The 24930-nt window shown below is 47.7% G+C and overlaps 2 protein-coding genes across 3 annotated transcripts in view; both read left to right on the top strand.

Moving 5' to 3' along the window:
* The window catches only part of ulk2 (unc-51 like autophagy activating kinase 2), a 33972-nt gene extending 17821 nt beyond the window's left edge, over positions 1-16151 (top strand). Inside the window, exons 6-27 of the mRNA XM_080459403.1 lie at positions 140-313; positions 940-1013; positions 1119-1220; positions 1301-1359; positions 1613-1695; positions 1970-2020; positions 2094-2182; positions 3040-3208; positions 4990-5047; positions 9165-9314; positions 10836-10981; positions 11066-11146; positions 12053-12315; positions 12403-12581; positions 13217-13326; positions 13405-13542; positions 13626-13867; positions 13949-14127; positions 14222-14340; positions 14853-15010; positions 15087-15222; positions 15421-16151. Of these exons, the coding sequence (XP_080315529.1) occupies positions 140-313; positions 940-1013; positions 1119-1220; positions 1301-1359; positions 1613-1695; positions 1970-2020; positions 2094-2182; positions 3040-3208; positions 4990-5047; positions 9165-9314; positions 10836-10981; positions 11066-11146; positions 12053-12315; positions 12403-12581; positions 13217-13326; positions 13405-13542; positions 13626-13867; positions 13949-14127; positions 14222-14340; positions 14853-15010; positions 15087-15222; positions 15421-15485 (2825 nt within the window). The 3' untranslated portion in view covers positions 15486-16151. The remainder of the gene's footprint in view (positions 1-139; positions 314-939; positions 1014-1118; positions 1221-1300; positions 1360-1612; positions 1696-1969; positions 2021-2093; positions 2183-3039; positions 3209-4989; positions 5048-9164; positions 9315-10835; positions 10982-11065; positions 11147-12052; positions 12316-12402; positions 12582-13216; positions 13327-13404; positions 13543-13625; positions 13868-13948; positions 14128-14221; positions 14341-14852; positions 15011-15086; positions 15223-15420) is intronic.
* A 2477-nt stretch (positions 16152-18628) lies between these two features.
* LOC308107620 (aldehyde dehydrogenase family 3 member A2-like) lies at positions 18629-24815 on the top strand. Of its 2 annotated transcripts, XM_080460046.1 has the most exons (11): positions 18629-18697; positions 18775-18936; positions 19797-20028; positions 21549-21634; positions 21720-21928; positions 22345-22462; positions 22563-22704; positions 23268-23434; positions 23512-23611; positions 23707-23945; positions 24600-24815. In XM_080460046.1, the coding sequence occupies exons 2-11, from the start codon at positions 18775-18777 to the stop codon at positions 24618-24620; spliced, it is 1476 nt and encodes a 491-aa protein (XP_080316172.1). In that variant the 5' UTR covers positions 18629-18697; the 3' UTR covers positions 24621-24815. The 2 variants fall into 2 exon arrangements, with proteins under 2 accessions (XP_080316172.1, XP_080316171.1); XM_080460045.1 differs by lacking the exons at positions 18629-18697; positions 18775-18936 and adding an exon at positions 19346-19647 and having other exon boundaries at positions 19763-20028.
* Positions 24816-24930: the final 115 nt, after the last annotated feature.

The following is a 24930-nucleotide window of genomic DNA, read 5'->3' as shown; positions in this document are numbered from 1 at the left end:
CAGTTATCGGCTCTAACCCAGCGAGGCTAATGAGCTCCTTTGAGGCTTTTCCACAATGTGAACTGTCAGCCAGCAGCAAACTGCTCTCAATCCATCACTTCCACCAATGTTTGTCCCCTCTTTGTTTTTCTGTTTTTAGCTAAGGGGACGTTGAGAGAGGACACTCTGAGAGTTTTCCTCCAGCAGATTGCTGCTGCCATGAGAATCCTCAACAGTAAAGGAATCATCCACCGCGACCTGAAACCCCAGAACATCCTGCTGTCGTACGCCGGGCGCAAGAAGTCCAACATCAGCGGCATTCGCATCAAAATAGGTACCACAATGAGAAACTTTTTTTTTTCTGCACTTCACTGTCAAGTGAAATGAGGTTTTTTAGACAGTTTGGCATTCCTCTCTGGAAAGTGGTGCCACTTAGAAAGAAAACAGGAGTGTGTATGTATCAGAAACCGCTGCTGCAGCACTACCTCCACAGTGCAAACTGAACCACTTAAAACACACGTTGAGGCCCCGTTTACACCAGAACCATCCACAGCAGATCTCTTGTATCAGCTTATCATGTCCAGTAGTTCTCTTCATTTTAAACGTTAAATACATTTTGTGGCTCCAGACACATTTTTTTCTTTGGTCACAGATCTTTACCTTGACACTAAAAACCTGACTGCTGGTCTGTGTCAGCTCAGTCAGTCGCATATTGATGAGTTAAATGAGTGGATCTGTAGGAGATGACCTCCACTGACCATCAGACCAGGAGGTGAACACTCACACTTTGTTTCCTCAATGATCACATGCAGTGTTTCACCAGCTCTGCTTCCACTTCTTCACTGGTCTCTGTGTGTGTTATTGTTCCTCGTGTCTGCCTCACATGTGCCCCTCAAACTGCATCAATAGTGGTGTGTGTTTGTGGTCATAACAACATGTGTGCTATCCTCTGTGCTGCAGCTGACTTCGGCTTCGCACGATACCTCCAGAGCAACATGATGGCGGCCACGCTGTGCGGGTCTCCCATGTACATGGTCAGTGTGTTGAACTGTGTGTGGTTTACGACACACCTCCCCACCCTGTCAGCAGCTTCTTCAGAGGCCTGTCTTGGTTTTTGATCTTTATTTGTGACCTTTCAGGCTCCAGAGGTCATCATGTCCCAGAACTACGATGCCAAGGCCGACCTGTGGAGCATCGGGACGGTGATCTACCAGTGTCTGGTCGGAAAGCCCCCCTTCCAGGTTCATACTGTGCACAACTTAAATCACTGATGCCCGTGTTGATGTGTGTCTGTATCTAATGTCTTCACTGGTGCTTTCAGGCCAACAGTCCCCAGGACCTGAGGATGTTTTATGAGAAGAACAAGAATCTGCAACCCATGTAAGACTGTCCATGACTCTGCAAACGTTTCTGCTGTTTCATTATTAATCCTGCTGATATTGGTGATCACTTACTTTTTTCTTTTTTTTAACCCTTCAAACCATGTTTGTCTGTTGAATGTGCTGACTGAATATCTTCTCCAGATGTCTGTGAATCCCACATGCTGCATGTAAACAGCAGTCGAAGTCCACATGTCATGCACAGGTTAAGATAGGTCTTACAAGTTCCTAATAACTGTGCTCTCCTTACCCAGAATCCCGAGGGAGACGTCCCCACCACTGAGTGACCTCCTGCTGGGGCTGCTGCAGAGAAGCCAGAAAGACAGGATGGACTTTGGTGAGCGCTGCGGCCGTAACATCGGGAACAGACTGAAGCCCCGCTTACGCGACAAGGCTTCAAGTGAAAACGCATTGTTTTTTGCAGTTTTGTTTCAGAAACGTTTACACCACAACGACAGAACTGTCCTTTTCGAAAAGTTCCAACTTTCCCAAAATGCAGCAATAGTTTCTGTGTTTTCACTTGAAATAGTTGCCGTGTGAACCTCTTCCCGGATTTTCTCAGCGTTCTTGGTTGTTTAAAGAAGTCTGTGCTCTGTCTCGTCTCTCTGCAGACACATTCTTCAGCCATCCTTTTCTGGAACCGTCGTCCACCATCAAAAAATGTGAGTGCGTAAACTCCCTGCGCTGCACCTTCCAGCTGGAAACAGTGGTTAACTGTGGGTTTGCTCCCCTCAGCGTGTCCAGTGCCGGTGCCCAGCTCCTCCAGCGCTGTGACCGACAGTTCCTGTGGCAGCTCCCCATGCATCCGCTACAACTCCCCCCCTGTGAGTTTGAGATTTCTTCATAAGTCCTCAGTCAGAGGGGATCACTCCTGCATGGGTCATCAAATATTAACAGTTATCGCCCTGCAGCTCTGCTTCTGACAAATCCTGCTACCTAAAGACATTTAATACCCGAGAAACTCTTTGGAATTTCTAAAGGATTCCCAGTTCCGACAACCTAAAGATATTCCAGAGTGTTTTCATGACTCTCGGGAGGTTTTCTGGATGTAAGATTCAAATGCGTATTTCAAGATTCACAGGATGATCTAATTTGATGATTTATGATGATTTTGTTCCTTCAACTTTAGTTATTATCTATGAAAACAAATTAATTGGATATTTGTAATTGACTATTGTTTACATTTTTTGTATCTGTTTCTTTTTCAGGCAAATTTCATCTTTAATATATAAAAACTCAAAAATAAACTCTGACGCTTTTGTCTTTCAAAATGGTCGACAGGGATTTTTTTTATATTTTTATTGTCATTCAGTTAATCATGAACTATCCAAAGCGTGTCTCTGTTGAAAACGAGTATTTCTCGGTTCATAATGAGTTTGAGGTGCAGCCAGGCAGGAATACGTCAACATTTCCTAATAAACTGGCCTGATTGGGCACTTCTTATTATTCTACCTCCAATTAGAAGGCGCCTTCTGCCCAGTGGCTCCTCTCTCAGCAGCAGTGAGAACAGAGTGCAAGTCAATTTCCCACAATGTCAGAGTTCTCTTCAACAGTGTGATTACATTAGTTTGGCAGTCGGCGCTGAACTGCCTGGAATCCCAAACGGCATCGTTCTGGAGCCCCGCCACAACTTAATCCGCTTTCTTTCTTCCTCCTCCTCCTCCTCCTCCTCCTCCTCCAGTCCCTCCCGGACATGCAGACTCTTGCAGAAGACGGCCTCTCGTCTCCTCCACTCGGCCCACCCAACTTCCTGCAGCTGTCCAAGGAGTCTGCAGGGAGCAGCAGCAGTAAGAACTCGTCCTGTGACACTGACGACTTTGTGCTGGTGCCCCATATCTCTGCAGACAGCTGTAAGTGCAGCACATCACACCTCAACGTGTTTTGTGACTTTATTTAAAGGGCGCTTCAGATTTTAACAGCCTGATCTGACAGCACGCGAGCATCATGTGAGGATTGAATAAGAGCTGACAAAAAAAATGTCCAAGAATTCTAACAACCGCCAACTAAGGACCCGTTTATGTGCAAAGCGTTCACTGCTTTAGGTGTCAGTTTACACGACAACATTGGTCGAAGCCACTGTAAGATGACAATTTTGAGAACATCTCTTGAGGTGAAACTTTTTGAAAATGCTCCATCTCCATGGAAACGGTGGAAGCTGCTACTGCGCATGCAGGCGGTAATAAATAGTTCCTCTGCACATGTGCAAGTAGATGAACAATAAGAACAATGTTTACCTCCAGAGTGTCATGACTCCCAGTCTGTACTCTCCTGAGACTTGGTAGCTTTAGAGTTAAAAGTCTGTTTACTCGCTTATAACATATTTTTCTCTGTGCACGTGTGTGTGTGTGTGGTTTCATTACAAAAACAAACATCATCAACTCGTAGCCTGGCTTGCTAACGCCACCATTTTCAGAACATTACATTTTCCGAAGCAAAAATACAAAAGCCACGAGTTTTCACTTTTACCGTTGTCGTGTAAACTGGGCCTAAATAAATGATGCGTCAACCAAAAACACTCTTGTCTGTCTTCAGCGGTGTTCAGCTCGACAGCCAGTCACAGTGAGGGCGTTTCAACCTTTAAATACTGACAACTTCAAAAGAATAATGACTACAGTTTGTAAAAGTGTCTTCGCACAGAGCCTCACCAAGTTGAAACTAAAGAAAATACAAGTGCAATTTCAACATGATGCCATTTCAGTGACGTCTCCTTGATACAAAACACATCTTGATTTTTAATTTCTTGGACTTTGCTCTGGGATTATTACAGCATTTCTGTTCGATTCTATATCTTCTGTTTTGTGGCACCCAAAACTTCAACAGATGACCTGAATGTGTGCTTTAAGTGGCAAATCTGCAGAAAGTGTTTTTCCTCAGTTTATTGTTGGTAAAATTCTTTTTTTCCTCACATTGTTTCTGCATACTAACTCACCCTCAGAGTTGTGATTCTAATGTTATTTTGTTAGAAAAAAAGGAAGTGTTCCTGCTGCATCTCTTCTCCCTCAGCTCAGGTGTTTGGGCAGTGGCGTGTTATCTCTGCAACTCTCACTAAACAGTCAACACACTACAAAGTTTTATTGAGAGATAATGTTTCCTTTGGGAATTTGATTTGCACTCTTTGTAAAGTCACCAGCGGGCTGGTTTTGGCCCGCTGGCCTTATGTTTGGCGCTCCAGCTTTTGACGGACATAAACATGTATTTTTAAGTCTGTTTTCGACAAGCGCACACACACACACACACACACACACACACACGTATCTTTAACCAGCATACATACATAAGCAGGCTATCGACTCGACACACCAGTCGTGAAGCTACATTACAGCACGACAACACATGTCACCAAATCTTCAGCCGGTAAATTAGACCGCTGATAACCATTTCAGGCTGTAATGGTAGACGGCGGTCCACAAACTGGACACGCACACACATGTTCCCCTCCGCTGTGGTGAAGTAAACCAGCCGCCACACACGCATACACCTGCTGCTGCTCCGCTCCCACAACGAGCCGTGGAGCCAGTGTCGGCTGTCACTCATCAGCTAATAACTCCTGATTTATACATCAGTCGGGGATCTTGGATCATCATCGGTATCATTGCTTCTTCTTCTTCTTCTTCCTCCTCCTCCTTCTCAGATGATCAGCCAATGGCGGTGGGTCGTCGGCCGTCCAGCGAGTTTCTCATGTGTGGAGGGTGAGTACGAATCTCCTCTCGTGCTTCTACAAGAGAATCAGAGTAACTCAGGGGTCCTTCACCGGGATTTCTGGACAGATTACACAGTGATCCTGCATGTGTTTGCTCATTCTCCTCAAAATCAGGACAACATTTTGAAGAATAGATTTTTTTTTCTCTACGTCATGGTCTATTGTACTGCTACAACATTCATATTAGTACAGAGGCCACACACACACACATAGAACTTTCAAATGTACAGGAATATATCTCATTCACAGTTTTAGTTTTAAGTCCCACTGATCTGTGATGGTTTCGCTCAGTTTCAAACACAATGTGCAACACATCCTTCTTCTGCTCATGCATGAGTAGATTGAAAATAATGATGTTTTCCTCCAGAGTGTCATGACTCCCAGTCCATATTCTGCTGGTACTTCATAGTTTTGTAATTGAGACTCACAGTCATAACAATCCAACTTGGTCATCTGTCCATACGAATGTCTGTGTATTCTCATTGATAATGAGATGATAATGTTCATCTTACTGTTCTCTGCGTGCTTGTGTGTGTGTGTGTGTGTGTGTGTGTGTGTGTGTGTGTGTGTGTGTGTGTGTGTGTGTGTGTGGTTTCAGTACAGACATGCACCAACATGAAAACTACGTTGTTTTCAGTGTTTCTGCCGTTTCCGTGGAAATGGACATCATTTTCAATATGTTGTTGTGTAAACGGGTCCTAAACTGAGGAGTGTTACTCGCTGAGATCAATGAGAAATAGTTTGAGGCGGATGTGTTGAAATCTGCAAATGGAGCCCAGAACCACTAACTGGTACCACTGTATTGAAGTCAGAGCCCTGGTCGGTGTGGTGCGTCACGTTTTGATTCACACACTGCAATGTGTGTGAGGTCACATGATGTGTGCGTCTGTCTGAGTGTCACTGACTCTTCGTTTCTTCATGTTCCTGTTTGACTCTGTGACTAAAAGAGGAAAACGGCCTCCTGGCAGCTTAACACCACAAATCTCACACACACACACACACACACACACACACACACACACACACACACACACACACACACACACACACACACACACACACACACACACACACACACACACACACACACACACACACACACTCCAAATCTGCACCATCACACCACTATGAATCAGACTGTGAGCAGCTAAAAACAGCACCTGACCCCCCGCAAACACGCACGCACAAACACACACACACACACACACACACACACACACACACACACACACACACACACACACACACACACACACACACACACACACACACACACCACTGGGATCTGTTGTTCCAGCTTTTGTCGGCTGCACGTTTGTCTCCTCTGAATGTTCCCTGCGGTTTTTGGGAATAGTGATCATTCACAAACTGCTCACCTGGTTACAAGTGGTTCCCATGGAGACGTTTGACGTCTCCAGTTTAATTTTCTATATAAAGAAGCTCCTGATCTGGAACAGCGCAGATTCCTTCATCGGAGGGACAAATGTTACAGGATATGGAGGTAAAATGAATCATGGTCTTCATTATGAGGCTCGATAAGAAAGAGGGAAAAAAGTGAAAAAAAAAAAAAAAAAGTATGCTTTATGTGGCTCATATAATTCCAGTTTAATTTGATTTTAATAGAATTTTTTTCTCGTGTGTCAACGGCTACATTACTGCATCTTGGTACTCCACATCCAAATAAAATATAGGAGAACACCAAACATGTAGCCACCAGCTAATGCTAAAGTTATTACCACTTTAAACCACACACATTAAAGAATAGATAAGTATGATTATGGTGTGTAAACATATGGAAGTCTACGTAAAGTCAATTCATCTTCCAGAACCAGTTTGAACTGACAAAATGTTACATCTAGTATGAATTAGAATTACCCTGCAAATGAAGTTCTTAGAAAGTCTTTTATCAACTGAATAAGCTTTCTGAATAGACCGCCGGCACTGACCACGAACAGTCAGTTGGTTTGAGTTTGTCAACATGTGTGAACCTCCCAGCACAGGAAGTACCTGGTCTGTGCTGCACAGACATGCATGGTGATGGTTTAACTCCCTCATATATTTTATAGGTTGTTGTTGAGCTCTCAGCTGGTAAAAAAAAAAAGAAAATACCTCCACAGTAATCCCACGTGTGCATTTATTCCAGCTCACTGCGTTGTTGTCAAGGTGAGGAAAGCTCTGTTGCATAATGTACACCATAAAAGTGCCTGTTTATTCTTTTAGTGCAGCGGCAGAAAGAAAGAAGTGGACTCCAATATAACCTGTGCTTTTTCATCTCATATAATGTTGTTGTATCTGAACACAGCAGCTTTTACACTGTGGACGTTTTGTGTTTTAAAGATCAGTCTGAGGCTCCGTTGACATGACACAGATTCATGTGAAAGGGCAGCGTTATCGCAGTCCACATGTATACGGAGCCCAAGCATTTTAAAATAGTTGCATTTATCCCATTTACATGAAGACGGAGTCAGAGCCTTTTCTAAAAGTTCCACCTTGGGAGCTGTTCTCAAAAAAATTGCATTTCTGTGGCTCCGGGCTCCGTTGTCCTGTAAGCGGACACTCAAAACTCAACAAAAGTTTTCCCTGAGTTGACTCATCTATGGTATTTCTCCTGGAATACTACAGCAAATATCGTATTACACATGTATAATCGATTTAAAAAGATTTCTCTCTAATATTTGGATTCAGAGCCATTGACGGTGTTGAATAGTTGTGTTGCTTGTCCTTCTCTGCCCTCACCACCATCTCTGCTCAGCTTCACTCTGCATCACTCTGCTGTTTCGCTCCGCTTCACCCTTCCTGCCTCGCTATGTGTGCACATGTCAAACTGTTCCCTCTTTGTTTCTGCTTCCTCCCTCCCTCTCTCCCTCCTCTCGGCAGAAAGTCTTCACCCCTCACATGAATTAGTCAACCGCTCGACACAGGAAGAGCCCATTTTCTCTCCATTACATCCCAGACGTGCTCTGGATGAGCTGCTAAATCAGAGCCTGGTTATGTCCTCCATTGATCGCAGAGACGGAGGATCACTGGAGAAGGTGGAGAGACAAAAGCGTACAAATCAAGAGATGAGGGTTTTGGAGGCAGGAACAGTTTGATCCCATCCCCCTCTCGCTGGGCGCTTTGCTATAAAAGCAGGTCAGCAGAGAAGCGGCTGACTTTTAGTCTTTTTAAAAACCGGCTGTTCACTGACCCACAAACTCTCTTTCTCTCCTTATTAGCAGGCGAGGGTCTGCATATGGTGTGTGTGTGTGTGTGTGTGTGTGTGTGTGTGTGTGTGTGTGTGTGTGTGTGTGTGTGTGTGTGTGTGTGTGTGTGTGTGTGTGTGTGTGTGTGTGTGTGTGTGTGTGTGTGTGTGTGTGTGTGTGTGTGTGTGTGTGTGTGTGTGTGTGTGTGTGTGTGTGTGTGTGTGTGTGTGTGTGTGTGTGTGTGTGTTGGGTACTGACTCGGTGTACAGTAGAAGTGCAGCTGCCATCCAGACCAGCAGAAACCCAAGGCAGCCACTGCTCTGTGTTTCTTTGTCTAGACTGGTCTGTGCCTCACGTGTCTCCTCCTATAGATCCTCCCTCCATCATTACATAATACTGGTTTCCAACCAGCAGCCGTTGGCGCCACTTCTCTTTTCTTTCTTTCTTTCTGTTTTTCTTTTTTTTAACCTCCTACGTCAGCAAGCGCTCGCTGTGGGTGACTCGGTCATAGCTTTCTGTCCAGAACATTTTGTCTCCTCCTCAATAACAAAAGCATACAAATGAGCCGCTGTCTCTTCCCCTTCTTCAGAGGACTGCCTCACACGTGCCCGTCGGCCGGCCCCCTTCCTGAAGGCCGGCCCCCCGAGCAGGAGGCTGCGAGCTGATTGGGTGTTCCCTCTGTGTTTACATGGAGGCCTGGCCCCTTTCTCTCACCCAGCAGCTCTGTTCCACTACCTGACTCCATACTGAGGCTGAAAAACCTCTGCTTTGTGTTCCGCTTCGTACACAAGATGTTTTCTGGGAGGATTTTGAAGTGATCATGGGTGTCGACACCCACAAAGATGTCCTGCAGACATGGAACCAGCAGCCTTCCCCTTGTGCCGACCGCCTCATCACACTCCTCTCTCCGCTCTTCACCTCCAGGCAGCCACAGCTAACTTCAGGACAGACCCCCATGGTGTCCCCGCGGGCCGAGACCACTCCCATCCCCGTCCCCACGCAGGTCCGCAACTACCAGCGGATCAAGCAGAACCTGTCCAGCAGCCCGACCACCACGCTGTACAGCTCGCCCAGGTAAGAGTCCAGTCCAGCACCACGGGGATCACATCAGACTGACCTGACATGATGAAAATGATTCCAAAGAAGGCTTATCTGAAATGAGAACTGTGATCTATGAGCGATGGAACTGTAGAACTAAAACAAGTTCATACCGGCGTCTCTTCACATCCTGTCTCAGACTGAGTCCACTCGTTTCCTCCATGTTTCTGTGAACCAAAACAAAGTCACGTGACAGTCTATGTCAGGGAGTTCATTGTCAACCGGACTGCTTCTGGACAGTTTCCACTGTGTGTTTTCCATTGATCATTAATCAAACAAGCCTTTGATTACTTTATATTTGTTCCCCAGAGTTGATGATTTAACAGATAACCTGCCTGTTTGTGACTAATGCTCGAGTCACTCAGTCTAACATCCACACCGAGAGGTTAAGAACCTCTTTCGTCAGCCTCAAAGTTTCAGTGGAATTACATCAGCAAAGCGTCTGTTTGAGTTTACGGCCTCGCGACGTGTTCCCACAAGGTTTATCTGAAGTTGATGTGGAGACAAAGAGGAGAGGCAGCCGAGAGGAGAGGAGGGAGGCACTATATTAATGAGAAGCCCTTCCTGTTGCCACAGTGACGTCCAGAGGACCACCTCACCGCTCCTCACAGCTCCTGTAATCTTTAATCTGCTGGTTCATGCTCCTCATGCAGTTAATACGTCTGTAGGTTTGTTTTCCAGCCACTGGTCCCTTATCTCTGTCCTCATGTGCTGATTGGTAACTCTGTCTACTGCTTAAGGCACATTATTTCATCCACAAAGAAGAGGTCGCGGGTCCCCCAAACTCAGCGGGCTGTAACTTTTCACCAAATAAAATAATAAAAAAATGTTTTTTTAAAACCTGTTCAACCTTTAAAATTGCAGTAACGGCACTCATGATATTCTGTAAATAATTTTACTACTCCTAAAACAACTTTATGTTGCAGTTCGCTAAGATTCATAACTCCAATTTGTCGATATTTCGGGGATTTTAGATATTTGAGCTATTTTTCCTCTCCAGGTCGCAGACCGCTGACAAAGTACAGAAACCGGGAAACTCCTGAAATACAGAAGTATTTATCAGTTATCACGCCTTACTCAATTACATGTCAGAGACAAAATCATCATAATTGCACAGATAAATCACACGTTATAATGAGCAGCTGCATTGTTCCAGGAGTTTAACATGTTTATTATTAATGTGGCTGGAGGGAGAACTGTGAAGAGCATAGCTTAATAATCTGTGTCTTTATGGAGCCAGGAAATGATTGAGCTCATTTGGAGTAGATTCATGGTAAAACAAGACTCTTCCTGGCTAATTACACGCAAACTGACAAGTTTCAAACCTTGTCATAATTACAGACGGTAAAAGAGCTGCGAGACATCCTGTTGTTTTTATTTCTCACAACGTTTAAACTGAAATGACAAAGAACGAGGCAGAAAATTCCTGCAAATGTTTTTGGTTTATGTAATAAATCTGAATGATTTGAGTTGCAGCTGTTTATTTGTGTGCTTCAGGTCTGGCACCGTGCGGCGCTCCAACACCAGTCCCATGGGGTTTCCTAAAGTGGGCTCGGGGTCTCCCAGCGCGGCCGACGTCGCTCAGACGGTGGGCCGGCGCCTCTCCACGGGCAGCTCCCGGCCCTACTCGCCCTCACCTCTGGGTAAGGATCTGTGTGGAGCTGAGGGCCAGGTGTCGGCCTGCTGTGGTGACGTGGTAAACTAACTCTGTGTGTGTGTGTTGGCAGTGGGAACCATCCCCGAGCAGCTGGGTCACTGCTGCTGTCACCTGCAGGCTCAGGAGTCCCGCAGCCGCAGCTCCTCCGGAGGTCAGTGCTGCAGAAACTTCCACTCACTCTGCATCCTGCAGCTGCTAATGCTTCAACAGGGACGGATCCACCACCCAGTCAATTTATAGAGCACACACTGACAAAATGTAGTACGACATGCTTCAAATTCAGAAAAAACACCAGATTAAAACCGTCAAGCATTCCTCCTTCACCACGCAGTTTCTTCACATTATCAGAATGTGTTATGTGTTAGTAGTGGGATATAACTGAGAAAACACTGTCTTTCCAATGAGGAAATGTTAAAAGTTCAAAATAAGGAGCAATAAGCAATAGAATAAAATAGATTAAAATAAATTAAACGATTTATAAAACTAACTGAGCTGAGAGCAAAGGAATAAACAAGATTTAAAAAAAAAAAGAAGATTTTACTCTTATGTTGCAGACTGTTTTGAATTGGTGTGAACTCTTCAGGTGTTTGTCAGCAGTTTAAGTCAAACAGTCGTCATGAAGCCAGAATACTCTGCAGTATAACGTGTGTTTAAAGTGGAAACTGGGCGGAGCCTTTGTTTTGATTCTGTCCTCTGTTTTGGACAAAGTGGATGAGTCAGGATCTTTTTCAGCCTCCGTGGTTATAATCACGGGGAAAACGTCTTTCCGCTCCGTCACTGTTTGTGTCGGCAGGTTTTACTGCTATGGTGACCGTCAGGCCTTCGTTTTTTTTCCCTCCTTGAGACAGAAACTACTGCACAGTCACACAAACAACAGACTTTGAGAGCAGCAGTCTGGGTCAGTGGAAAATCTCCAGTTCATGGAGGAAGCTCATTACAGAACCTTTTAGTTGCATTAAATAGCAGTGGCAGTGATGCTGCTGTCTCCTGTGATGGACAACAAAGACCTGCACGCCCATGTTCTGATTAGTCACCAAGTTTATGTTCTGTCCCTCAGGTTCCCCTGTCCCGTCCTCTCAGCTCCTCGGGGCTCGTCTCCAGAGCGCCCCCACCCTCACCGACTTCTACCAGACCAGGCAGAAGCTCCACAAGCAGCTGTCGGACCCCGTGCAGCCGTCCTCCTCCTGTAGCCACTCCCCTCAGCTGGGCCGCCCCGCCAACCTGGGCTCCTCCCCCACCAAGCTGCTGGGCACCTCCCCTCGCACGTCCGACTGGCTCCAAAAGTCCCCGCTGCCCACCATCATCGGTTCCCCCACCAAGGTGAGAGCACCTCAGGAAGGGTGCAGAACTTTAGGGTCAGCTGACGTATCTCCGGTTGAACACACGCCTGCTTCTCTTCCCTTTCAGACCATTTCAGCACCGTTCAAGATCCCCAAAACACAGGCGTCCTGTAACCTGATGGCCCTGGCAGACAGTCCGCAGCCCACCAAGACGCTGGCAGACGCCCGGGACGTCTGCGCCCACCACTGCAGCCCCTACCTGGCTGGACGGGCCGCTGCACCGGAGGCCAGCCGGACCTTTGGCAGGTAGGACGTCGCTTCACAGACACACACTCCACTTCCACCGTAAAGTTGATGGAATTTATTCACTGGTGGACAAAACTAAACCTGAGCTTCTTGTGTCTCTGACTGAATTCTTTACAACTGAGGAGTCGGATTGTCCCGTTTACATGAACTCTGTAGAAAGTGATCAGACTGGATCAAGGGTTTACATGAACTCTGAACTCGTATACAAACTGTCACCAAAATAAAAGTGACAAGCTCTTTCTTACACCAGTGTGGCCGACAGGGTGGCATCTTTTTCAGAGGATTTGACAAAAAAAGCACAAAGTTGGTTTGTTTGCTGTAGTTTCTTGAAGTGGACTTTACGAGTGTATTTAGCAGTGGGAGACGGTGATTTTCCTCAAACGTTTCAACCTGTCCAAGTTTTAATAAAAGACATATAATGAAGACAAACATTCTCGTCATGTACTGGTCCCACTTTGCTTTAAATCTAAGCTCAGATGAGCTATGCAGTGACGGACGAGTTTCTAATTGAAATGAAATCACTGTGACAGAGTAAGTCTGACATGATGAAGCTGTTGGAGGTCTGTGTTCAGTTGTTTTTGACATCGGATGGTGTGCAGTGTGACGCCGTGCTGACGCTGCGTGTTCCCCTGCAGGTCGGTCAGTACGGGCCGCCTGTCGGAGCAGCCCGTCAGGATCACTCTGGGTGGACAGGCCTATCAGGGCAGCACAGACAGCCTGAACACCGAGCGGCCCATGGACACAGGTGAGGCAGCCGTCCCCCCGCCGGCCCTCCGATTACTCGTTCAGCTCGATGAAAGGAGGATGTTTTGTCCCCCTGCAGCTCCCGCAGGGTGCGGCGGGATGCATCAGGGCGGCTCAGCCAGTCCTCGTACCGTCCTGTTCACAGTGGGCTCGCCCCCCAGCAGCAGCACACCCCCCACATGCAGCCACCTGGGAACACGACCACGCACCACCTCAGGTGAGCCCCCACCCCTCCCTCCCTCCAGATGAACTGTGTTTGATTCATTCAGCTGTATTCACCTCCTCCTCCTCCTCCCTCAGTGGGCTCCAACAGCTCGGCCGGCTCGCTGTGCTCCACCAGTGGTCGGGTGTATGTGGGCTCTCCCCCAGGCATGGCGATGGGCTGCTCCCCTCCAGGAGGGTTCGGCGGTGGGCCGGTGGTTCCCCTGATGGACGGGGCTCCCAGCAGCCTCCGATACGTCCCCTATGGGACCTCTCCTCCCAGTCTGGAGGGATTCATCACGTTCGAAGCCCCTGAGCTGCCTGAGGAGACCCTCATGGAGGTGAGACGGCGTTTCCCCGACCCGACCCGACCCGACCCGCTGCTCACTGACACCTCGCTGATATTGTGTTTCCTGCCACAGCGCGAGCACACAGACACCCTGATGCACCTACGGATGATGCTTTCATTCACCGACTGCGTTCTGGAGATGGCGGCGGTCCGAGCCGGGGGAGCGGAGCTTGGCGTGTCGGCCGCCTCCCTGTACCCCCCCCAGGACAGCGTGGTGGTGGACCAGATCAGTCAGCTCAGTAAAGAGTGGGGGTGAGGACAAGACTGTCTGCTCTTGTTGCTCCTTTGTTCACTGCTTGCTGCAGTCCAGTCAGCTCATCCTCTGTGACTGTGCTGCCCCCTACAGGCAGGTGGAGCAGCTGGTCCTCTACATGAAGGCGGCTCAGCTGCTGGCGTCGTCCCTCCATCTGGCCAAGGCTCAGATCAAATCTGCCAAACTCAACCCATCTTCTGCTGTCAAACAGGGTGAGGCTGTTTCCTCCTCACAGCCGCTTCAGGGTCTCAAACTGCACATTTATTATCATTTCATATCGTCAGAACCAGTCAGCAGCTTCTCTCTGCGGAGGTTCGTCGAGTCACACACCAGCAGCTTTCTTTATGACACTGATTCCCAACCTTTTTCTTGAGGAACCCAACAAAAGATACATCCAGCTCTATTTCTGTCCTTTGCTTCTATTAAGCCATATTCTATTTTACTCTCTTTTGCGGGCTGGTTTTGGCCCAGAAGCCTCATGTTTGACACCGCTGCCTTAAAATCAGCAGCGCTTCATGACGCCCCAAGCATTTCCATGTCTTAAAACTTTGTGTTACATCTGCAGATTTCAGAGCTCTTGATATCTGAAGCAGGAGTTGATATTAGAAACTAGTTCAGAAGTTACAAACGTCTTGAGGGCTTCCTGTCCGGGATATAAAGAAGAGATCTGATTTATGTAAAGTGTCTGGATGTCTCTCACTTCGCGCTTCATCTTTTCCTTCAGTGGTGAAGAACCTGAACGACCGATACAAAAGCTGCATCTCCCTCTGCCGGCGGCTTACCGACAAGCTCAACCACTTCTTCTCTGACAAGCAGCGCTTCGTGGACGAGATCAACAGCGTGACGGCGGAGAAGCTCATCTACAACCAGGCGGTGGAGATGGTGAGCGTCACACGGACCAGTGAGCGGCTCGGTTCTGCCGCCAGAGCTTCCGACCTGACGTGTCTGTGTGTCCCAGGTTCAGTCTGCGGCTCTGGACGAGATGTTCAAGCAAACGGAGGACATCGCTTACCGCTACAGCAAGGCCGCCATGCTGCTGGACGGCCTGTCCAAGATCCTACAAGACCCCACCGACATCGAGAACGTGGTCAAATGTGAGTACGGCCTCGAGACAGACAGATTTGTTCAGATTCAAAAGAAATCGTTGGCGCTTCAGCATCATGTGTAAGAATAATCCCTGATAATCCCATTGAAGCGCTGCAGATGGTTCTGATGAAGTTTCCCAGCAGCAATGAAGTCTGTGTTTTCTGTCAGCTGTGTGATGACGTTTCCTTCTCGTTGTTTCCCTGCAGACAAGGCCAGTGTGGACCGCAGGATCTCAGCTCTGTGCTACTGTACGGTCACGCTGTACGAGTAGCAGCACACACACACACACACACACACAGACTGAAGCTGTTGAAGAGCTCCTGTTCCCTCCTGTAGCAGTTCAAGCACTTTGACTGGTCAGGCTTCGTTTGGACTCCAGCTGCTGTTTCTCCAGCTGAGGCACAACTTCACAACCAAAGATGACAGCAGAAGTGGAAGAATCCCGATGCGCCAGAGGAAACAGAAGCTTGACAGGACTCAGAGACTTCAAACTGACTCCACCTCTTCAAATCAGACCTGCTCCTCTCTACCCGCCTTGTTGTTCTTATTTATTGGCTCGGACGACCATGTCTTGAAAAACCTCGTGACTGTTTGGAGTGGAAGGAAAAGAAAACCGGAGCCGACTGACCTGGACTCCAGAATCAAACATCTGTTACGCAAACTACACAACCTGGACGATTTCTACTTTTCTTGTTGTCAGCTCAAGCACTTTATTGAGGATGAAAGAGAGGAGACGGACGTCTGACGGTAGAAGTGGAGGGTGATGGTTCCTGTTCACTGCTGCGCTGTGAGGCCGTCCAGCCGTCCGTCAGGGTGGAGATGTACCCGTCAGTGTGAACACAGCCTGCAGTCTTTCAAACAGACAAAAGACTCCAATAAAAGTCAATCTCATATCTATTTATTTATCTATCCAGATAAAACCATCTCACATGAGTTTAATAATCTTTGTAGATTGTTTTCACACTTTAAAAAGGTTTTCTGACGATTTTTAGATACTTCACAGAAGTCTAAATCACCCCTCTGCAGCCCGCCACTCCTCTGATCAGGATTTCACACTGACCAGTTAACCCTTCTCTTACCATGATACAGCGGCGCAGGAGCCTCGTGTTGACTTGTCGATGGTGCTGCTCACAGCAGGGAGCCGTGGGGGGTGGGGGGGGGTGGGGGGTGGGGGGGGGGGGGGGGGGGGGGGTCTTAGATATTCAAACCAATCAGGAGTCCTCTGTTAAAGCCGGACCACTGAAACTCAACCATGAAATCACTTGACAAGTTACACAAGTAATAAGAAAAAAACTACAACTTGTAAGTTCTGTCTGAATCTGTAGCTTTTATTTTATTATTATTATTTAAAGAAAACTTGATGTTTGCAAACCTGTAAATATTTGTATGGAAGAGGATTAGTGCCACAAAAAAAAAAAAAAAAGCTCATCGAAGTTCTGAGAAAGTCAGAACAATGTTTCTATACATAAATATATACCTGCGTGGCTCTGATCCTCTCATGAACGTGTGTGTGTGTGTGTGTGTGTGTGTGTGTGTGTCAAAGAGCACAAATCTTTATATGTCGATATGTGATGACTTTGTATTGATTTTATTCATGTCTGCCAAGGGTTTGATAAGTTAAATCGTAAACCTGCGTCGGCACCACAGGAGTGTGCCAAAAGACAGTAGTAAAAACTCACGGCAGCTCCACCAACTGACCCCCCCCCCCCCCCCCCCCCCCCTGCCCCCTGCCCCCCCCACTGTAGGTACTGTATCTAGAGGTGTATATTCCATATGTAGATGCACAGCCGGATGTGCATTAAGGCCAGTAGTTTCCAGCTCGCAGTTGAAAAAGGAGGTGCCTTCTTCTTGTGACAGCAGACCTACTCCTCTTGTACAGGTGTGAATACCTTCGTTACTCTGATGTGTACAGGTACACGGGCGGGCGGTCTGCGGCCCGCTCCTCTCCATGGAGTTTTTTAACTTGGAGACATATCTTGGTGGTGAGCACTCTGAACCACATGAAGCCTTGTACTGCACACAGAGTGAAGACTGACGGGAAGCCTCGTCCAACCGGTGGACTGTTTCCACACTCAAGCATGGGCACCATGTCTGCACCCCCCCCCCCCCCCGTAGAACCTTCTAGAACGTCGAATGTACACATCCTCTTGTCATTTTTCCACCTGTCCTGCTCGAGCTGATTGCATTTTGAAGAACCCCCCCCCTCATCACTCTCCATCCTGAAGATGCAACACTTTCCACGCACCAAGTTTTTTCAAAGAGAAATGTTAGTATTATACTGTGTCTCCCGGCGAGGGTGTCGCTCTGTTCTTTATGGAACTCAAATACAGTCTTTTATTAAAGAAAAAGAAAAAGTGTCTCGCTGCGCTTTGCTTTCTTTCAGTGCTTCTCTTTGTTCTGTGCAGGTTTTATATGAATGATCTCCAGAGCATTTGCTCAACCTGCTTCGATTTCATATGAAGTTCAGTGACATCCATTTATTAAATCATTGGATTTAATAAGATGTTGGTCCACACTTTGCAGCCTCACCTCATGCAGGAAGGATTTCCACAAGGTGTTGGAGTGTTTATGGGATTTTTGGACCATTTATGAGGTCAGACTCTGATGTGTTACGAGACGTCCTGACTCTGCTGAAATTCATCCCAGAGGTGTTCTGTCGAGATCAAACCGGAACATCCAGGTCTTTGTGGACCCTTTCTTTGTGCACTGGTGTTCAGCCATGTTGGAAGAGGAATGGCTCATCGCCAAACCGTCCCCACAGTGATGGGAGCACGAAATGGTCCCAAATGTCTTGGTACGCTGAAGCTTCCACAGTTCCTTTCACTAATCGCTTGGTCCAATACAGTCAGACAAGCATTGTTCTCCCGGCAACCGCCAAACCCAGACTGTCCATCAGATTGCCAGACGGAGAAGCGTGATTGGTCCCTCCAGTTCTACAGTCCAGTGGCGGAGAGCTGTCCACCACTGCATCAGACACTTTCTACTGCTCTTGATGATGTGCTGCTTGGATCAGCTGCCGGACTGACCCCGCTCTGTGATTTTTATTTTCTTATTGAACATGTGGCATCCTATCACTGTCCCATGCTGGAATTCAGTGAGCGACACATTATTTCACTAATGTGTGTAGAAATAGTCTGCATGCCGAGAAGCTTGATTTTATACACGTGTGGCCATGGAAGAGAGTGTGAAACAAACAAGCTACTAAAATCAGATAATCACCAGTGCGATGTGAATATATATACAGTTTATAACCGAGGTTATATATTTGAGAGAGGTTTTGAGGCCCTCCTTTAAACTCCCTCCGGTGAGTCTGTTTAGTATTTCAGTCACGGAGGGGATGGGCTGTGTGACGTAGGGTGGCGCTGATTGGCTTTTAGTTTGACTGACATGCGCAGAGCACCAATGGCTGCTGCCCAAACTTTGTTTACGGAAGCAGTGAGCTCGGAGCTCCAGAGTCGTGTCGACGGCAGAGAGACCGCAAAGGTAACATCTTTATTTGGTTCAAATCAATTCTACTTTGCTCCCGGTGTCCTCGCGGTAGCCTGTCTCCTGTGTTCCAGATGTCCCGGGAGGAGCACGTCGTGCAGCGGGCTCGAACCAGCTTCCGGAGCGGGAGGAGCAGACCGCTGCAGCACAGGAGGCAGCAGCTGAAGGCTCTGCTGAGCTTCATGTCCGAGAAACGGAGCGACATCGCAGATTCAGCCAGGAGAGACCTGGGAAAGGTGCTTTTATTCTGCCTCCACTGTGCTGACACTTCAAACTTCTCATTAAGATATGTGGTTAAAGTTTAAATTCTGATAGAGGGAGACTGGACTCCATGCAGGGATTGTCATTCAATGCTTCCACCTTTCCCAGAATATCCCATGTGTGTAAAAACTACATTAAACTGCTTCAAACTCTTCAAAGATCTGCGACGTTTATGAGTAAAAGCCATTTTCCATGAATATAAATCATCTGGAGCCACAGAACACGTTCAACCTTCAACATGAAGATTCAATTTGACTTCTGTTGCTCCAAACAAAAGTCAGAAGGTTCTTTAACAGAGGAACAAACAATTCCACATGAGCAAGCAGAACCAGACTCAGAGGGGGAGAAACCTGCAGAACCAGAATCAGAGGAGGAAATGAGGCCTGTGGTGTTCATGCACAATGACTGGAGTAATGATGTTATTCAGGTAACAGGGCTGGTCACTGCACCGTTCACAAAGTGTGGGGAGGTTCTGTATCGACCGTAACACCACAACCAAAGGCTCGTCTGGAGACGATGGCCGATGCTGAATATCTCCTGGACGACTCCAATAACATGTTAGCTCAGCTTTCATCAGAGAACAGCACTGAGGTCCGCTGGTCCCTGGTCCACTGGTCCCTGGTCCAAATGTTCCCTGGTCCGGTGGTCCCTGGTCCATGTAGACGACGAGGCCTGTGCCTGGTCAGGTATTTTGCAGGTGGTCTGAGCACCCAGACCACACTAATAGAAATGATTTTCAATGTTCTGATGTGACACCTGGAGCCTCTCACCTCCATAAATATGTCTGGATTCATCAAGCAGACTGAGTCCTGGATTCACCCTCTCCTGTCTTCAGAGCGAGAACGGGACGGAGCTGTTCGAGATGGTGGTGTTGGAGGTGGAGATCAAGCTGGCCATCGAGAAGCTGGCTGAGTGGGCGGCCCCTCGTCCGGTGGAGAAGACCCTCCTCACCCTATCCGATGAGGTCTACGTGCAGCCGGAGCCGCTGGGGGTGGTGCTCATCATCGGGGCCTGGAATTACCCCTGGGCCGTCACCCTCCTGCCACTGGTTGGGGCTATTGCTGCAGGTAGGAAACAACCAGAACCATACAAGCTGCTTCACCGGTGTACGTACAGCCCGGTCATGGCTGACGTGTTTCTGCACTGTAGCGCAAACATAGTTTCTCAAAGGAGTTTATAATTTAGTTTTGTTTCCATCTGATCCTATCTGATCAGAGTTTGTAAAGAAGATCGACTGGAGTGAAACCTGAGCCGCCAGTCCTCCTTCCCCAGAATGTCCTCTCTGGTAAAGGTTGTAGTTATCTCCAGTTATCCCAGAAAGCTCCGCCTGTGTCGGTTTTATAAAACCGTACAAGATACCACTGATCAATAATCAAACTTATGATCATTAGGACAATAAGGCCCTTTACCGATGTCAAACTGCTGAGTAAGCACTTTAATATTTGTACTTTATGGTAGGTTTGTAGGAAGAATTATTTTATTGTATTTGTTTTACCATATTGTTTTTATATGTTTATAACCTTCTATGGTTTTTTGCCTCGTACTGAATCCCCCCGTCCCCGTCCCCCCGTCCCCTCCAAATAGATGAAATGAAATCTTATTCCAATCACTAGCAGCTACATGAATCCATGAAATGAATCAAAAGTCTCAGTGAAACACTGGAATTGCAATTTCTCACAACATTTTCTCAGATCGAGTTTGATTCAGGTCTTTTTAAAACGACATCGATTTTCCGTTTTTTTATTTCAGAAAAGTTTCATGTTTACATGGCAACGTTTTGAAAACGATGTCGTTTTCATGTTGGGCCACTAGTGGGCGCTGTTGTGCTCCTGTACGTGTGCATAAGAACAGGCGTGGCGCGCCGGCTGAGTAGCAGCGTTTCCACTGTCTCCAAGGAGCAGTTCCAGAAAGTCTCATTTTCACTCCCGTTACACAACAACGGAGCCCGAGCATTTTCAAAAAGCTCCACCTTGGGAGCCGTTTTCAAAAAGCTGAGTTTTCAGTGGCTCTGAGCACCGTTGTCGTGGAGACAGACGCCCAAAATGGCCCCAAAGTTTTTCGTTTTCCGTGGAAATGTTGTGTAAACAGGCAGGAGACGTTTGTTCGCAGGAAAACTTTTACCTCCGACGTTAAAACGTCAGGAAGGATCTCCACGTGAGAACAGAGTGAGGCGGGATCTGCCAGCTGATGATTTCGTGTCACACGGACACCGTTTATTTGTCTCGTCTGTCCTCGAGATCTGAACTCGGCAGACGTCCACCGTGATCTGAGCGAGTATCAGAGGTTTACACAAGTCCTGATATTACTTACTTCCTTTTGTCGTTCTCATTAGAATTAAAGTGTCTTCAAACCGTAGACGTCGCTCGTCCTCTCTTGTCTACCTGCTGCTCACGTTGCCGATGCATGAGGTCACATGATACTCGCCGAGTTGCATCGACGAGCTCTCGCCAGTACAAGTGCGAGTACTTTGTGCAGTATCGGTATTATACCAATGAAGGTAGCACACTGAGTCCCTTTCATCACTTAAGTTTGCAGCTGTAAAAGGTTTTTCCTCTGAACATTTGGTCACCATCCAGGTGTGTTTCAGGTAATGCAGCAGTGGTGAAGCCATCTGAGGTGAGCTGTCACTCTGCCCGGGTGATGGAGGAGCTCCTCCCTCTTTACCTGGACCAGGTGAGCCTCCTGCTGGCTGCCCCCTGCACTTCCTGTGTGTGCAAAGCTTCACTCTGTGTGTGTGTGTGTGTGTGTGTGTGTGTAGGACCTGTATCCAGTGGTGACGGGCGGTGTGTCAGAGACCCAGGAGCTGCTGAAGCAGAGGTTCGACCACATCTTCTTCACCGGCGGCTCTGCGGTGGGCAGAGTGGTGATGGAGGCTGCAGCTTGCCGCCTCACCCCGGTCACCCTGGAGCTGGGAGGGAAGAGCCCCTGCTTCATCGACAAGAACTGCAACGTTGCTGTGGCCTGCCGGTTAGTGTGTGTCTGTTTAACACACACACACACACACACACACACACACACACACACACTGTATTGGCTCACCTGCAGGTGAACTTTAGTGACGGAGGATTGACGGCGTGTTTTTATAAATTATTTTAACAAACAAGCAGTTCAATGTTGATTAAAACCAAATAAATGAACTCGAAAATAAAACAAAAGGACCTGAATCCACAGAACCTCTCAGTTGAACTCAAACTGCAGCAACATGGATGTACTAAGAGTACAGAGGCCCCCCAGGACCAGGACTAAAGACTCCTCCGCCCACTGGAGGTGGAGGAGGTGGAGCTTTTCTCATAACTGATGGGGTTAGAGCTCATGTTCGACCTGACACAAACCGTATGATCGTTTAAATAGAATCTCTGACTTTGTTTTGTGTTTGTTTCCAGTCGGATCACATGGGGGAAGTTTGTGAACTGCGGTCAGACCTGCATCGCTCCGGACTACATCCTGTGTGAACCGTCCGTCCAGGACCGGGTCCTGGAGGAACTCCAGAGGAGCATCAAGGTCTCATATAATCAAAATAACTCAACCGCTCGGCTCATCAAGAGAGTGAAGTGTCCTTCCTTTCCTTGCTGTCATGTTGTTTTCCCGTGGCTCCCCGCAGGATTTCTACACAGACGATCCAAAGACGTTTGAGGATTACGGACGCATCATCAACCGGCGCCACTTTAACAGAGTCCTGGCTCTGATGGACGGCGGCACGGTGGCTGTGGGCGGAGACGCTGACGAATCGCAGTGCTACATCGGTACGTGGTGTTTGGACCAGCCTGCAGTACTGAACCTCACGTTACCACACTTCATACTCTGTACTGCCAAAAGTATTTGCTCAGCTCTCCAAATCATTGAGTTCAGGTGTTCCAGTCACTTCCAGTCTCCACAGGTGTATAAAACCCAGAGACTGCGTGTCAGGACTTCTCGTTCCACATCAGCGTCTGACCTTTACAACCTTTTCACACACTGATTGTTGTCAGGATGTCTAGACTGACAGTCTGGTTGGTGTGTGGACTCCTCTGCTGCCATCTAGTGGATATTTTCACTTCAACACTGATTTCTGATTTCAGTGTTAAAAGTTTGGTCATTTTCTTTGCTCCCAGAAAAACACGCCTCTTTTTTTGTCTTGTCAGAGACGATAAATGAAAACAAGCCCCATGTTTTGGTTCATTTCTAAAAGTGAATCCTGTCACTAGATTGTTTAAGCTGTTGGTATGAAGACTGCCCATGATCACATCACTGACGCTTCCTTCTCCCTGGATCACCAGGTGACGTCCTCAAACGTCTCATGAACGTCCCTTCTTCTGCCTGCTTGCAGCTCCCACGGTGTTAAAGGACGTGAGCGCTGACTCGAATGTGATGAAGGAGGAGATCTTCGGTCCTCTGCTGCCCATCGTCTCAGTCGGTGGCGTGGACGAGGCCATCCACTTCATCAACGAGAGAGAAAAGCCGCTGGTTATCTACGTGTTCTCCAACGACAACCAGGTACAGCGGCAAAGTGGTTGGAGTTGGACGTTGCTCTACGATTTTCTAACCCTTCCTTGTTTCCGTGTGACGAACAGCTGATCAGGAGAGTGAAAGCAGAGACGTCCAGTGGCTCCCTGCTGGCTAATGACTGTCTGATCCACTTCACCATCCCCGCCCTTCCCTTTGGAGGAGTTGGTGAGTGTCTCTGCCACTTCTTCTTTGCGTCCTGCGAGGACCTGCGAGGACCTGCAGGACCTGCAGGACTGAGGCGGGTCGTGTTCCTTCCCCAGGTTACAGCGGTATGGGCTGTTACCGCGGCCGCCACACCTTCGACCGGCTCAGCCACCTGCGTAGCTGCCTCATCAAGCAGCTGAAGATGGAGGCGGTGAACCGCCTCCGGTACCCCCCGCACACCACCAGCAAGGTCAGCTGGACCCGATGGTTCCTGCTGCTGCAGGTGAAGCAGGGCGGGCTGCGTCGGGCGGCGCTGCTCGTCACCATGCTCAGCCTGACGGCGTTCGTCGTGCAGGTAACGCCGTCTGTCAACCCGCTCCTGGAAGCTTCATCACGCTTCAACAGCATCCCGATGTTTTTATCCTCCATGGTAACAACTGTATAGATAGTTGTTCCATAGAACTGTCATTCATCTGCGTAGGAATTCTGATCACGGTTTGAGTTTTGGCTGATAATCGTGAGGTGCTTGTTTACAACCTGGGAAATAATCCCAGCTGGATGTATTTTCCCATAGTAATGTCATGAGAGCTCCTCCCTCCACATGCTCACAGTCCCACATCCCCGCAGCCGCACACAACAATGGCTTTGTCTCTGGCGACAATGTGTGGCGTTGTGCAGGAAATCTAACCACATAATGCCCCCTCATCTACCCTCCCTTTAATTACCCAGCATGCCCTGCCTCGCACTCAGTCAATGGCCTCTATTGTTTAGGTCAACCCCACCACCTTTGTTGACATGAACACTTGTTTTCTCCCGTGACCATTTAAAGTGTGTGTGTGTGTGTGTGTGTGTGTGTGTGTGTGTGTGTGTGTGTGTGTGTGTGTGTGTGTGTGTGTGTGTGTGTGTGTGTGTGTGTGTGTGTGTGTGTGTGTGTGTGTGTGTGTGTGTGTGTGTGTGTGTGTGTGTGTGTGTGTGTGTGTGTGTGTGTGTGTGTGTGTGTGTCTCTCAGAGGTTCCTGCGTCGAGGCTGAGCGGTCTGGATTGTGGGCTAGGATGATGACCTCATGGACGTCTAGAAACACACAGAACTCCTCTGGAGACCTGCAGAGCCGCATCTTAGAATATCTGTGTCCATGTTTGTTTACCAGCTGCTGTTGAGGAACATATTTGTTGCTTCGTATTTTTGTTGCACATAAAGCTGCTTATTAAAATAATTTTTAAAATCAAAAATCCTGCTTGATTGTCTTTTGAATTCACGTTTTGTCTGTAACTATTAGTAACAACCACCATGTTGTTTTATATGTGTGTATGAAACCACTATCAAACACCAAATACCTCCAG

This window comes from Lipophrys pholis (assembly GCF_963383615.2).
Source record: "Lipophrys pholis genome assembly, chromosome: 3".
Classification (NCBI taxonomy): domain Eukaryota; kingdom Metazoa; phylum Chordata; class Actinopteri; order Blenniiformes; family Blenniidae; genus Lipophrys; species Lipophrys pholis.
The sequence above is the reverse complement of the archived record's forward strand: the minus strand, read 5'-3'. Positions and strand labels throughout refer to the sequence as shown.